At 62.4% G+C, this 14,171-nt stretch overlaps 1 protein-coding gene across 1 annotated transcript in view; it reads right to left on the minus strand.

Annotated features, from left to right (window-relative positions):
• TMPRSS4 (transmembrane serine protease 4) overlaps positions 1-7,380 on the minus strand; it is a 38,285-nt gene extending 30,905 nt beyond the window's left edge. Inside the window, exon 1 of the mRNA XM_059710935.1 lies at positions 7,198-7,380. Within this exon, the coding sequence (XP_059566918.1) occupies positions 7,198-7,200 (3 nt within the window). The 5' untranslated portion in view covers positions 7,201-7,380. The remainder of the gene's footprint in view (positions 1-7,197) is intronic.
• Between the last annotated feature and the right edge of the window lie 6,791 nt (positions 7,381-14,171).

Here is a 14,171-nt window from a genome sequence, read left to right on the forward strand (position 1 = left end):
ACTTGGGTACAGAGCCACCTCGGGCGAGCCGTGCCCTCCTGGCCTGCGTCTGCCTCTGGGAGGGGGGCGACCGCGCGGGGAGGGGAGGCCCCGCTGGGGCCCCTGCTGGTCGCAGGTCCTTTGCAGCCACAGGAGCCCCTGCTCGGTCGTTCCCTCTCTTGGTCTTTGGGTTTGAGGGTCTCAGCGGCGCCTGCGCTGAGTCGGGGCACTGACCTGGACCCACTGTGCCCCTTGCCAGCCACGGGCTCCCGGGCGAGTGACTTTGTTTTCCGTCTCAGCCTCCTCATCTGTAAAATGGTCCACTTCAAAGATGCGGTGAGGATTGGCCGGGATGCTGCCGGGGTGCGCCCTGTAGAGGGGTTTCGTCGGTGGAAGGTGGTTCCCTCGGCTGCAGTCCGCCGGGGGCTCAGGGAGCAGAGCCACAGCGTCGGGGCCGCGGGCTGACTGCAGGGCGGCTGAGGTGCTCCTTGTTCTGGCTGCTCCCCGGGTGCCCGCGGGGGAGGGGGAGCTTGTCAGCTGCATCTCGGGTGAAGGTCTGTGTAGAGCACGGAGCAGGAGCCCCACGTGAGCTCTGGTGCTCCAAGTGGCTCTGTCTTGCTCTGAGTCCGTGTTTTCTTCTAAATCTCCCCATCCGACCACGCCAGGGCTGGTCCTCCTCGAACCCTGCCCACTGAGCTGGCTGTTGGGAACTTGGCCCAAGTTCCTCCTCTCTCCTCTGCTCACTGGACAGCAGGTGATGGGCCCGAGCCCCTCTGCCTGGGGCTGGACCGTCTAGGATGCCGGGTCTCAGACGGAGAAGCCATGAGAGGCTGTGGGTGTATAAGGATGAGTCCTCATTGCAGAAGCCAGTGGCCATCAGACAGAACAGTCCTCACAGCCAAGTCCATGCAGGCAGGCAGGCAGGCAGCGGACACGGGCTGGTGAGCATAGATCGTCCCCATGAAGCAGCATCTGTCCCTGTACCCACAGCTTCAGCGGAGCAGCCGCATGCTGCCTCCTAGACTCACCAACTCACGTTGTAGCCGCACCTGAGCTCCGGCTCAGCATCTTCTCTGTCTCTTCTGCCCAGCTGCTCTCTCCAGCAGACTTCTTCTCCCCCCATCCCAGCTGCTCTCTCCAGCAGACTTCTTCTCCCTCCATCCCAGCTGCTCTCTCCAGCAGACTTCTCCCTCCATCCCAGCTGCTCTGTCCAGCAGACTTCTTCTCCCCCGCATCCCAGCTGCTCTCTCCAGCAGACTTCTTCTCCCTCCATCCCAGCTGCTCTCTCCAGCAGACTTCTCCCTCCATCCCAGCTGCTCTCTCCAGCAGACTTCTTCTCCCCCCATCCCAGCTGCTCTCTCCAGCAGACTTCTTCTCCCTCCATCCCAGCTGCTCTGTCCAGCAGACTTCTTCTCCCCCGCATCCCAGCTGCTCTCTCCAGCAGACTTCTCCCTCCATCCCAGCTGCTCTCTCCAGCAGACTTCTTCTCCCTCCATCCCAGCTGCTCTGTCCAGCAGACTTCTTCTCCCCCCATCCCAGCTGCTCTGTCCAGCAGACTTCTTCTCCCTCCATCCCAGCTGCTCTCTCCAGCAGACTTCTTCTCCCCCCCATCCCAGCTGCTCTGTCCAGCAGACTTCTTCTCCCTCCATCCCAGCTGCTCTCTCCAGCAGACTTCTTCTCCCTCCATCCCAGCTGCTCTGTCCAGCAGACTTCTTCTCCCTCCATCCCAGCTGCCCTCTCCAGCAGACTTCTTCTCCCTCCATCCCAGCTGCCCTCTCCAGCAGACTTCTTCTCCCTCCATCCCAGCTGCTCTGTCCAGCAGACTTCTTCTCCCTCCATCCCAGCTGCCCTCTCCAGCGGACTTCTTCTCCCTCCATCCCAGCTGCTCTCTCCAGCAGACTTCTTCTCCCTCCATCCCAGTTGCTCTCTCCAGCAGACTTCTTCTCCCTCCATTCCAGCTGCTCTGTCCAGCAGACTTCTTCTCCCTCCATCCCAGCTGCTCTCTCCAGCAGACTTCTTCTCCCCCATTCCAGCTGCTCTCTCCAGCAGACTTCTTCTCCCTCCATCCCAGCTGCTCTCTGCAGCAGACTTCTTCTCCCCCATCCCAGCTGCTCTGTCCAGCAGACTTCTCACTCCATCCCAGTTGCTCTCTCCAGCAGACTTCTTCTCCCCCATCCCAGCTGCTCTGTCCAGCAGACTTCTTCTCCCCCCCATCCCAGCTGCTCTCTCCAGCAGACTTCTTCTCCCTCCATCCCAGCTGCTCTGTCCAGCAGACTTCTTCTCCCTCCATCCCAGCTGCTCTGTCCAGCAGACTTCTCCCTCCATCCCAGCTGCTCTCTCCAGCAGACTTCTTCTCCCTCCATCCCAGCTGCTCTGTCCAGCAGACTTCTTCTCCCTCCATCCCAGCTGCTCTGTTCAGCAGACTTCTCCCTCCATCCCAGCTGCTCTCTCCAGCAGACTTCTTCTCCCTCCATCCCAGCTGCTCTGTCCAGCAGACTTCTTCTCCCCCATCCCAGCTGCTCTCTCCAGCAGACTTCTTCTCCCCCCATCCCAGCTGCTCTCTCCAGCAGACTTCTTCTCCCTCCATCCCAGCTGCTCTGTCCAGCAGACTTCTCCCTCCATCCCAGCTGCTCTCTCCAGCAGACTTCTTCTCCCCCATTCCAGCTGCTCTGTCCAGCAGACTTCTTCTCCCCCATCCCAGCTGCTCTCTCCAGCAGACTTCTCACTCCAGCCAACTAGCTGGTCAGTAACCTACTTTTACACCATTTAGACGCCGAAGGCTGGGTGCCAACAGTGACATCAATCATACTGGCTACTGAAGGGCACAGTGTGCCGTGTGGCCTTGCACCCGCTCATGGTATCTTGGCCTGATGAGGATTCCCAGGCTCAGAGTCCTTGGACATCGTTTAGGCACATGCCCAGCGTGGCCTGTGGCCATCCTGGTGTGTCGATAACACGGCCTCTGTGCTCCCACCGGCTTTGGCTGTCCGGGGACCTGGCATGGTTCCCACAGTCTGCGTGGCCCATCTCCCCTCGGAGCCGAGTGTGGACCCGAAGCAGCGTGTCGGGCAGGTGGCCTGGGGCCTCCCCGCTCTGCTCTCCGCAGCTCCTACCACTTTCCTGGCTCCGTGAAGGTGTCCTCCTGGGGCTGCCCTTTGCCAGGGAGGCGGGATTTTACTGAAAGTGGGTGAAGCCTAGGCCTCAGGCAACTTAACCACCTGGAGCCCCAGTGTCATGAGAAAGAGGGAAAGGGAGATTCTAGAAGGCCTGCGCTCAGTGACACCAGTGCGCTCACAGAGGGCCCAGCACGCTGCCGGGCGCGCAGTAAGAACACAGTATACGCTGGTGATCACAACAAAGATAAACAAGGTGGTGCGTGTCCTGGCCCGGTGGCCCAGTGGGTTGGTGCGTCGTCCCATACACCAAAAGGTTGCGGTTTGATTCCCGGTCAGGATACATACCCAGTTTCGGATTTGATCCCTGGTTGGGTGCGTACGGGAGGCAACCGATTGATGTTTCTCTCTCTGTGTCTCTCCTCTCTCTCTCAAAAAATCAATTAAAATAACATCCTCGGGTGATGATTAAAATAATAATAATAATAATACGTTATTCTAATAATAATACTTTATTCTTTCAGCCAGGCACTGTTCTGGGGGCTGAATATACAGCAGTAAACAAAAGTGGCAAAGTCTATAATTCTATTATTTTATTAACAATTAATAACACTATTAATACAGGACCTAGCAAGTGCCTGACACAGTAGATACTGAAAACGCATTAAGTATGAATGGGGAAGAGCCTGGGCCTCGCCTGGGTGCGATGGCGGTGAGTGATGGCAGCTGTGGTGTGGTCCACCGGCCAAGGGCCTGGCTTCCGGAGGGAAGCCGCGGACCGGAGGTCCTGGGAGCGTGGCCCAGGGTGGAGGATGCAGTCCAGAGAGCAAAGACCTGCGTTTGCTCAGGGGAGGGCCGGTTCCATGAGGAGGCAGAGAGGATGCTGGGAGCAGTGAGGAAGGGACACAGGCCTGCTCCCCCCGGGCACAGAGAGGATTATTATTATTACTTTAAAAATATTTTTATTGATTTCAGAGAGGAAGGGAGAGGGAGAGAGAGAAACATCTATGATGAGAGAGAATCACTGACTGGCTGCCTCTTGCACGCCCCACACTGGGGATCGAGCCCGAAACCCAGGCCTGTGCCCTGACCGGGCATCGAGCCGTTACCTCCTGGTTCATAGGTCGACACTCAACCAACCACTGAGCCATGCTGGTCGGGTGGGAAGATTATTTTAAGCAACAGGAGGTGTGTGGGTAGAAGCTGGATGGCGAAGGAGAGTTCCACAGACAAAGGCAAGGCCAGATAAGGCTCCATAGCGCCTGGGGTGGATGGGGTGGGGTGGGGCCCCAGAGGCTGCTGCAGAGGGAGGGAGGCGGCGGGATTTGGGGGATCAAGGTGCTTGTGAACACTGCAGCTCTGGTGTCTTCTCCGTTTTCCACATGTTGGTTCTACTTAAATGCCAGTGGCAAAGGGGTCTGAGGCAGAAAGAGATTGGGGCCTCCCAGGCCCTTTCCGCGGGGGCTGCGATGTGGAGGCCCTGCTGGCAGCCCCAGTGCAGCGGCCTCCCTCAGAGGGACTCGCTTCAGGCCTGACTTACTGACAATTCTCTCTTCAAATCCGTGTTCTACATTAAGGAGCTCGTGCTGTTCTGTTCCCTGAGCAGCCCTGGGCGTGAGACTTCGCCTCTGTCTTCTCGATGGTCCAGGTCAATCGTGCTTGTCTTTGTCCGTGAGGGTCTCCTCGTTGGTGACCTTTTGTAGGTGAGCGAGGGGTGCCGTCTCCTGGCGGGCAGGCGCTGCCTGTCAGGCTCCGCCCGTGTCCACTTCATCATAACACCCATCAGCTTCCAGGTGAGGGAGTGCGGCCTCTGGTTTTTAGTGTCTATTTCAAGTTCTGGTTTCAAGCTCAGGACTCATGGTGACACATCTTGGAGGAGAAGGAGGGCGAATGGAAGGCAGGCCCTTGGTGCTGGGGTCCCAGAGCTCGGAGTCCCGGCCCCGACTGCTCCTGCTGAGTGGCCTCACCTGTGCACCGAGGACCCCGAGGTCTCAGAGTCGTGCGCGTCTCTGGATGGCTCTGGTTGTGAATGTCCTTCCCAGAGCCCTGGGCCTGTGGCAGCTGGTAAGGCAGGGACGGGAGGGCAGCCAGAGGGTGGGAGTGGCCGGCACGCCGCACTCTGCTCTGGGGGCTCACGGTGAGGCCCCCTGGGAGCTGCCCAGTCCCTGCAGGGACACGATCCCTTGGGGACAGAGACGGTGCCCGCCCTCTGCCAGCCTTCCCCACCTCTGTTGCCGCTGGGCACACCCAGGTAAGGGGCTCAAGGGAGAACATTGTTAGGAAACAGCAACCACAGGGGACTCTCAGGACTGACTCTGTCCTGGGCGGGGCTGTGGGGGAGGGAGGGCTGGGCCTGGGCATGAGCTGTCCCGCCTTTCCTGGCCTGGGAGCTACGCGGCCTGGCCTCATTAGAGGAGAATGGGGGTAATTAGGCGCAGGTGGTTTTAAACTCGCTCGGGGCCAGAGGCTCCTGTCTCAGCCGGGATCCTGGCCACCCCGCTGCCTGGCCTTCGGCCCGGCCTCCACCATAGGGAGCCTCCCCGCCCTCCCGCCCGCCCTTGTCCAGCAAAGCCCAGCCCCTTCCCTGAGTAGCGGTCAGGGTGGCCAGGCCGCGGACCTGCCGTTCACTTCCTGGAGCAACCCCTCACATTTGCACAGGCCTCAGGTTTGCAGAGCTGCTCACATGCATCCTTAGCCGCCCGCCGCCTCCATGAACCCGCGTGCGCCTGGGCGGTGCGGACAGCACTGCCCTTTCACAGAGAGAGGACAGAGTCCGGAAGAGTCCAGTCTCAGCGGCACAGGGAGCTGCACGCGCCCTCTTAACTCACAGCTAGTGCTGTTGTCATTGGCCTAGAAACTACCCCTCCCGCCGCCCCCCAGGCTCCCCCAGGCTCCCCCAGGCTCCCCCAGGCACCTGGTTCCCTGGGGCAGCTCAGGTCGGTGCTGGTGCTGATTCCTCTGCAACCCCCCCACCCCCCCACCGCCCCCAGAGCCGGAGGCCCCAGGCTGCTCTGCGCACAGGCTGGGAGCTGGCGGGACACGGCTGGATTCAGAGTGGCGGGGCCAGGCCCTCCCCTCCCTGAGCCTCCCCACCCTAGTGCTGGGCAGAAGCGGGGCAAGACTTCCCAGAGGAGCCCAGGGCGGGGCCGGCCGAGTGCCTTGAGGGCCATCAGTCACCTCTCCGCTGGACAGGAAGCTTCCGCTGCCCTGCCTGCCCCTTCCCTGCCCGCTCACCGCTCGCTGCCATGCTGGTTGCTGGGCACCTGCAGCGTCTTGGCCGCGATCGGAGAGGGCAGGTTCTCTGGCCCCTCAGACCCACATTTACTCTCTCCAGTGGCCGCTGTCTGGGGTCTGTTCTCTCTGCTTCGGGCAGCGGAGCAGCTCCAGTATTGGGAGGAGGAGGAGAGAGGGCAGGCAGAGGGAGAGGGAGAGGAGCCGCCACAGAAGCCTTGGGGCTCCGAGGCAGCGCCACCGGTTTCTTTAAAAGGAAAAGGAGTCCTCTCTCCGGGGAGGTGGCAGAGGCCATGAGGTATCAGAGCAGCCCCTGGCTCTCGGGAAAGTGCCAGCCTCTGCCAGGTGGCCAGGAGACCCCAGCAAGGGAGCAGGCGGGCTCAGGACTCAGGACCGGGTGGTCAGGAAGGCAGCTTTGGCTGCCGTGTCTCAGCTTCCTCGGTGCAGGGCTGCTGGGAGGGAGGGCGACGGGCCGCGGGTGCTGAGAGAGGCGAGGGCTGGAGGGTGGGGGCAAACCAGTGTGATCTCTTTAAAAATATATATATTTAAATTGATGTCAGAGGGAAGGGAGAGGGAGAGAGAGATAGAAACCAATGATGACAGAGAATCAATTGATCGCTGCCTCCTGCACACCCCACACTGGGGTTTGAGCCCGCAACCCAGGCCTGTGCCCTGACCAGGAACTGAACCGTGACCTCCAGGTTCATAGGTCGATGCTCAACCACTGAGCCACACCAGCCGGACCAGGTGTGACCTCTTTTTAACCTGGAGGGTGTTAGGGAATTCTCCGCGGATGACCTCTTAGGCTGCCTGAAGGGCTCTTTATAGGAGCCCCACCCCCACCCCGTCTTCAGAGCAGGGCCCCCACACTCACCATGCTGGCTCTGAGATCTTGCTTTCTGTGAGGCCTGGAGCTGAGGTCAGCAGCCGGCGTCGGGAGCAGGGCCTCCTGGCGGGTCCCGCTGGTCAGCAGGTCAGAGCCCCGGAAGCTTTGGCAGGAGGAGGCCTAGGTGCCCCGCATCCCTCCCGCTCAGCGAGCTGCCCCTCCCGGCGCTGCTGTACCTGCAAGGACTGAGGTGGGGTGTGGGCGGGCGGGAGACAGCCCTGCAGGTGGAGTTGCCAAACTGGAATGATTGTACGTCTGTAACCTGACACCCATCTGAGGGGCTGGAGCAGCACCTGGAGCTGTTCCTGGGCCCTGGGCCTCAGAGCTGGGGACACACCTCCTGTTGCAAAGTCTTCCCGCCCAAATGACTTCCACCAACCCACAGGCGTGGGCTGCCGGTGGGAGAGGACCCCTCTCCTGGTGTGTGAGCTCTCACTCCCGTGGGTGCTTCTGCTCAGGGCTGGGGTAAGTGGGAGGAGTTTGGGGATTGGGATGACACCATTTATGGTCCGTGGGACGGATTGCTGGCCTCTCTTAGGATAGAAACACAGCCTGGTGCGTGCTTTCTGCACAGGGCTCTCCTGCCACGGGCCCGCCAATATCCCCCGTCTGCCCGCAGTATCCCCCGTGTGCCCGCAGTATCCCCCGTGTGCCCGCAGTGTCCCCCGTGTGCCCGCAGTATTCCCTGTGTGTCCGCACTATCCCCTCTGTCCCCTCAGTATCCCCCGTGTGCCCGCAGTATCCCCGTGTGGCTGCAGTATCCCCCATGTCCCCGCAGTATCCCCCATGTCCCCTCAGTATCCCCCGTGTGCCCGCAGTATCCCCGTGTGGCTGCAGTATCCCCCATGTCCCCGCAGTATCCCCCATGTCCCCTCAGTATCCCCCGTGTGCCCGCAGTATCCCCGTGTGGCTGCAGTATCCCCCATGTCCCCGCAGTATCCCCCATGTCCCCTCAGTATCCCCCGTGTGCCCGCAGTATCCCCGTGTGGCTGCAGTATCCCCCATGTCCCCGCAGTATCCCCCATGTCCCCTCAGTATCCCCCGTGTGCCCTCAGTATCCCCCGTGTGCCCGCAGTATCCCCCGTGTGTCCGCAGTATACCCCCTGTGCCCACAGTATTCCCCGTGTGTCCACAGTATCCCCTCTGTCCCCTAAGTATCCCCCGTGTGCCCAAATTATCCCCCGTGTGCCCTCAGTATCCCCCATGTCCCCTTAGTATCCTCCGTGTGCCCTCAGTCTCCCCCGTGTGCCCTCAGTATCCCCCGTGTGCCCGCAGTGTCCCCCGTGTGCCCGCAGTATCCCCTCTGTGCCCTCAGTGTCCCCCCTGTGCCCTCAGTATCCCCCGTGTGCCCGCAGTATCCCCCGTGTGCCCGCAGTATCCCCCGTGTGCCCGCAGTGTCTCCCATGTGCCCGCAGTATCCCCTGTGTGCCCACAGTATCCCCTCTGTGCCCTCAGTATCCCCTGTATGCCCACAGCATCCCCTGTGTGCCCTCAGTATCCCCTGTGTGCCCGCAGTAGCCCCTGTGTGCCCTCAGTATCCCCTGTGTGCCCGCAGTATCCCCTGTATGCCCACAGCATCCCCTGTGTGCCCTCAGTATCCCCTGTGTGCCCGCAGTATCCCCTGTGTGCCCACAGTATCCCCTCTGTGCCCTCAGTATCCCCTGTATGCCCGCAGTATCCCCCGTGTGCCCTCAGTATCCCCCGTGTGCCCGCAGTATCCCCCGTGTGCTCTCAGTATCCCTCCTGTGTGCCCGCAGTGTCCCCCGTGTGCCCGCAGTATCCCCCCTGTGCCTGCAGTATCCACAATGTGCCCGCAGTGTCCCCCGTGTGTCCGCAGTATCCCCTCTGTGCCCTCAGTGTCCCCCATGTGCCCGCAGTATCCCCTGTGTGCCCACAGTATCCCCCGTGTGCCCGCAGTGTCTCCCATGTGCCCGCAGTATCCCCTGTGTGCCCACAGTATCCCCTCTGTGCCCTCAGTATCCCCTGTGTGCCCACAGTATCCCCTGTGTGCCCTCAGTGTCCCCCGTGTGCCCTCAGTAGCCCCTGTGTGCCCTCAGTATCCCCTGTGTGCCCACAGTATCCCCTCTGTGCCCTCAGTATCCCCCCTGTGCCCTCAGTATCCCCTGTGTGCCCGCAGTAGCCCCTGTGTGCCCTCAGTATCCCCTGTGTGCCCGCAGTATCCCCTGTATGCCCACAGCATCCCCTGTGTGCCCTCAGTATCCCCCGTGTGCCCGCAGTATCCCCCGTGTGCCCTCAGTATCCCCCGTGTGCCCGCAGTATCCCCCGTGTGCCCTCAGTATCCCCCTGTGCCCTCAGTATCCCCCGTGTGCCCGCAGTATCCCCCGTGTGCCCGCAGTATCCCCCGTGTGTCCTCAGTATCCCCCGTGTGCCGGCAGTATCCCCCGTGTGTCCACAGTATCCCCCCTGTGCCCTCAGTATCCCCCATGTGCCCTCAGTATCCCCCGTGTGCCCGCAGTATCCCCCGTGTGCCCGCAGTATCCCCCGTGTGCCCTCAGTATCCCCTGTGTGCCCGCAGTATCCCCCATGTGCCCTCAGTATCCCCCGTGTGCCCGCAGTATCCCCCGTGTGCCCTCAGTATCCCCCGTGTGCCCGCAGTATCCCCCGTGTGCCCTCAGTATCCCCCGTGTGCCCGCAGTATCCCCCGTGTGCCGGCAGTATCCCCCGTGTGCCCTCAGTATCCCCTCTGTGCCCTCAGTATCCCCCGTGTGCCCTCAGTATCCCCCGTGTGCCCGCAGTATCCCCCGTGTGCCGGCAGTATCCCCTGTGTGCCCACAGTATCCCCCGTGTGCCCGCAGTGTCTCCCATGTGCCCGCAGTATCCCCTGTGTGCCCACAGTATCCCCTCTGTGCCCTCAGTATCCCCTGTGTGCCCACAGTATCCCCTGTGTGCCCTCAGTGTCCCCCGTGTGCCCTCAGTAGCCCCTGTGTGCCCTCAGTATCCCCTGTGTGCCCACAGTATCCCCTCTGTGCCCTCAGTATCCCCCCTGTGCCCTCAGTATCCCCCGTGTGCCTGCAGTGTCCCCCGTGTGCCCGCAGTATCCCCCGTGTGCCCTCAGTATCCCCCATGTGCCCTCAGTATCCCCCGTGTGCCCGCAGTATCCCCCGTGTGCCCGCAGTATCCCCCGTGTGTCCTCAGTATCCCCCGTGTGCCCGCAGTATCCCCCGTGTGCCGGCAGTATCCCCCGTGTGTCCACAGTATCCCCCCTGTGCCCTCAGTATCCCCCATGTGCCCTCAGTATCCCCCGTGTGCCCGCAGTATCCCCCGTGTGCCCGCAGTATCCCCCGTGTGCCCTCAGTATCCCCTGTGTGCCCGCAGTATCCCCCATGTGCCCTCAGTATCCCCCGTGTGCCCGCAGTATCCCCCGTGTGCCCTCAGTATCCCCCGTGTGCCCGCAGTATCCCCCGTGTGCCCTCAGTATCCCCCGTGTGCCCGCAGTATCCCCCGTGTGCCGGCAGTATCCCCCGTGTGCCCTCAGTATCCCCCGTGTGCCCGCAGTATCCCCCATGTGCCCTCAGTATCCCCCGTGTGCTCACAGTATCCCCCGTGTGTCCACAGTATCCCCCCTGTGCCCTCAGTATCCCCCGTGTGCCCTCAGTATCCCCCGTGTGCCCTCAGTATCCCCCGTGTGCCCGCAGTATCCCCCGTGTGCCCTCAGTATCCCCCGTGTGCCCGCAGTGTCCCCCGTGTGCCCGCAGTATCCCCCCTGTGCCCGCAGTATCCACAATGTGCCCGCAGTGTCCCCCGTGTGTCCGCAGTATCCCCTCTGTGCCCTCAGTGTCCCCCATGTGCCCGCAGTATCCCCTGTGTGCCCACAGTATCCCCCGTGTGCCCGCAGTGTCTCCCATGTGCCCGCAGTATCCCCTGTGTGCCCACAGTATCCCCTCTGTGCCCTCAGTATCCCCTGTGTGCCCACAGTATCCCCTGTGTGCCCTCAGTGTCCCCCGTGTGCCCTCAGTAGCCCCTGTGTGCCCTCAGTATCCCCTGTGTGCCCACAGTATCCCCTCTGTGCCCTCAGTATCCCCCATGTGCCCTCAGTATCCCCCGTGTACCCGCAGTATCCCCCGTGTGCCCGCAGTATCCCCCGTGTGTCCTCAGTATCCCCCGTGTGCCCGCAGTATCCCCCGTGTGCCGGCAGTATCCCCCGTGTGTCCACAGTATCCCCCCTGTGCCCTCAGTATCCCCCATGTGCCCTCAGTATCCCCCGTGTGCCCGCAGTATCCCCCGTGTGCCCGCAGTATTCCCCGTGTGTCCTCAGTATCCCCCGTGTGCCCTCAGTATCCCCCATGTGCCCTCAGTATCCCCCGTGTGCCCTCAGTATCCCCCGTGTGCCCTCAGTATCCCCCGTGTGCCCTCAGTATCCCCCGTGTGCCCTCAGTATCCCCCGTGTCCCCTCAGTATCCCCCGTGTGCCCGCAGTATTCCCCGTGTGTCCACAGTATCCGCTCTGTCCCCTCAGTATCCCCCGTGTGCCCTCAGTATCCCCCGTGTGCCCGCAGTATCCCCCGTGTGCCCTCAGTATCCCCCGTGTGCCCGCAGTATCCCCCATGTGCCCTCAGTATCCCCCGTGTGCCCTCAGTATCCCCCGTGTGCCCGCAGTATCCCCCGTGTGTCCACAGTATCCCCCCTGTGCCCTCAGTATCCCCCGTGTGCCCGCAGTATCCCCTGTGTGCCCTCAGTATCCCCCGTGTGCCCTCAGTTTCCCCAGTGTGCCCACAGTATCCCCCGTGTGCCCTCAGTATCCCCCGTGTGCCCTCAGTATCCCCCGTGTGCCCGCAGTATCCCCCGTGTGCCCGCAGTATCCCCTGTGTGCCCTCAGTATCCCCCGTGTGCCCTCAGTATCCCCCATGTGCCCTCAGTATCCCCCGTGTGCCCTCAGTATCCCCCGTGTGCCCTCAGTATCCCCCATGTGCCCTCAGTATCCCCCGTGTGCCCTCAGTATCCCCCGTGTGCCCGCAGTATCCCCCGTGTGTCCTCAGTATCCCCCGTGTGCCCGCAGTATCCCCCGTGTGCCGGCAGTATCCCCCGTGTGTCCACAGTATCCCCCCTGTGCCCTCAGTATCCCCCGTGTGCCCGCAGTATCCCCCGTGTGCCCTCAGTATCCCCCATGTGCCCTCAGTATCCCCCGTGTGCCCGCAGTATCCCCCGTGTGCCCTCAGTATCCCCCATGTGCCCGCAGTATCCCCTGTGTGCCCGCAGTATCCCCCCTGTGCCCTCAGTATCCCCCGTGTGCCCGCAGTATCCCCCGTGTGCCCTCAGTATCTCCTGTGTGCCCGCAGTATCCCCCCTGTGCCCTCAGTATCCCCCGTGTGCCCTCAGTATCCCCCGTGTGCCCTCAGTATCTCCTGTGTGCCCTCAGTATCCCCCCTGTGCCCGCAGTATCCCCTGTGTGTCCTCAGTATCCCCCGTGTGCCCGCAGTATCCCCTGTGTGCCCGCAGTATCCCCCCTGTGCCCGCAGTATCCCCCCTGTGCCCTCAGTGTCCCCCATGTGCCCGCAGTATCCCTCCGAGTGCGTCTTTCCTGCCTCAGGTACTTACCATTTCACATCACCGTGAGTGCCATGGCTCGGACCCGGGTCTCCCCTCCTCACAGGGTTTCTTCTGATTGTATCCTGCTGTATGGTGAGGCCTGAGGGCTGGGACGGGGTGTGGGACCCCAGAGCCATGGAGAGAAGGAGACTTGGGCAGCTGTGCTCGGACCTCTGGTGGGGGGGACACCGCATCCTAGAGGCAAAGCCAGGGTCACACACGACAGTGACCCAGTGCCAGGCTCAGGGCCAGAGCTTCCTCCACTTCTCAGCCGGGGCCTGCCCTGGAGGTGAGCCCAGGTCAGACCTGGGTGGTGGCCCTGCCACTGAAAATGCGTCTATGCGCCATCTCCAGTTCTCACAGCCACCCTCCGAGGAGGATTTGGTCCCATTGACAGCTGGGGAGATCGTGCTCGTGGCTCAGGGGGTGACTGGCCCACATCACACAGTGGGGCACGCCTGAGGTTTGCACCTGGTTCTCCGACACTCCCAGCCACGCGAGAGCAGCCACACAAGAGGAGCCACGTGAGAGGCCGAACAGAACACGAGAGTCTGAAAGGCCCCCGGTCTGGGGAGAGGTTGCTCAGTGTGGGTGGCATGGCCTTGTCTCTGAGCAGCCGAGGTCTGAGGCTGGTCCGAGGCGCCCTCAGGATGGGGAGTCTGGGGCAGAGCCAGGTGCCTGCCATCTCAGAACAGGGGCCAGGCTGCACCTCTCTGAGGGCGACCCTGGCACGGGCAGCGAGGGGCCAGGCCCCCCTGGTGCAGCCTTGCCCGCCGAGGCCCCTCCGTGTGCCAGGCTGAGCATCTGGCCACAAGGTGCAGCTATTGCTTGGCACTCAGGTGAGGAAGCGGGAAAGAGGCCGCTGCCTGGGCAGGAGCACGCAGGGCGCGGCCGGTGGAAGGCGATTACTCAGCCCTCCTGGCTCAGCTCTGGCCCGGCTCCCAGGGGTCTGGGGGCCTGAGAAGAGGCCTGGGCAGGACGTGGGCAGGACGTGGGCAGGACGTGGGCAGGGCCACTGTGATGTTGGAGGAGGAGCCTGCCAGGCCTACAGGTAGATGCCAGGGGCCCGGAGAGCCCGGAGGCCCACCCTCAGGGGCCAGGTGCGAATGCGGACCCCATCCAGCCTCAGCCCCAGCCCCTTCCTCCCCGCCCGGAGCCCTGCCTGAGTGCTCTTTCCCAGCGTCTCTTTAGAGTCCCTCCTGTTTTATCTCTTCCTCGTTCTCCAATTTTCCTCCTCCTCTTCCTCTGCTCTTGTTCCCAGCCTGGGGGGCCCAGCTCAGGGGGGGCTTCGCCACGTGGCTAACAAAGCCCAGCCACAGCGCCCCTCCCTTGCGGGCCCCCAAGGCCGGAAAGGCCCCGTGATACGCTCACATACGTTTTTGCAAACTCTCAGCATATTCTGGGGCACGCTTTCTT

The sequence above is a fragment of the Myotis daubentonii genome, chromosome 9 (assembly GCF_963259705.1).
Source record: "Myotis daubentonii chromosome 9, mMyoDau2.1, whole genome shotgun sequence".
NCBI classification, from domain to species: Eukaryota; Metazoa; Chordata; class Mammalia; order Chiroptera; family Vespertilionidae; genus Myotis; species Myotis daubentonii.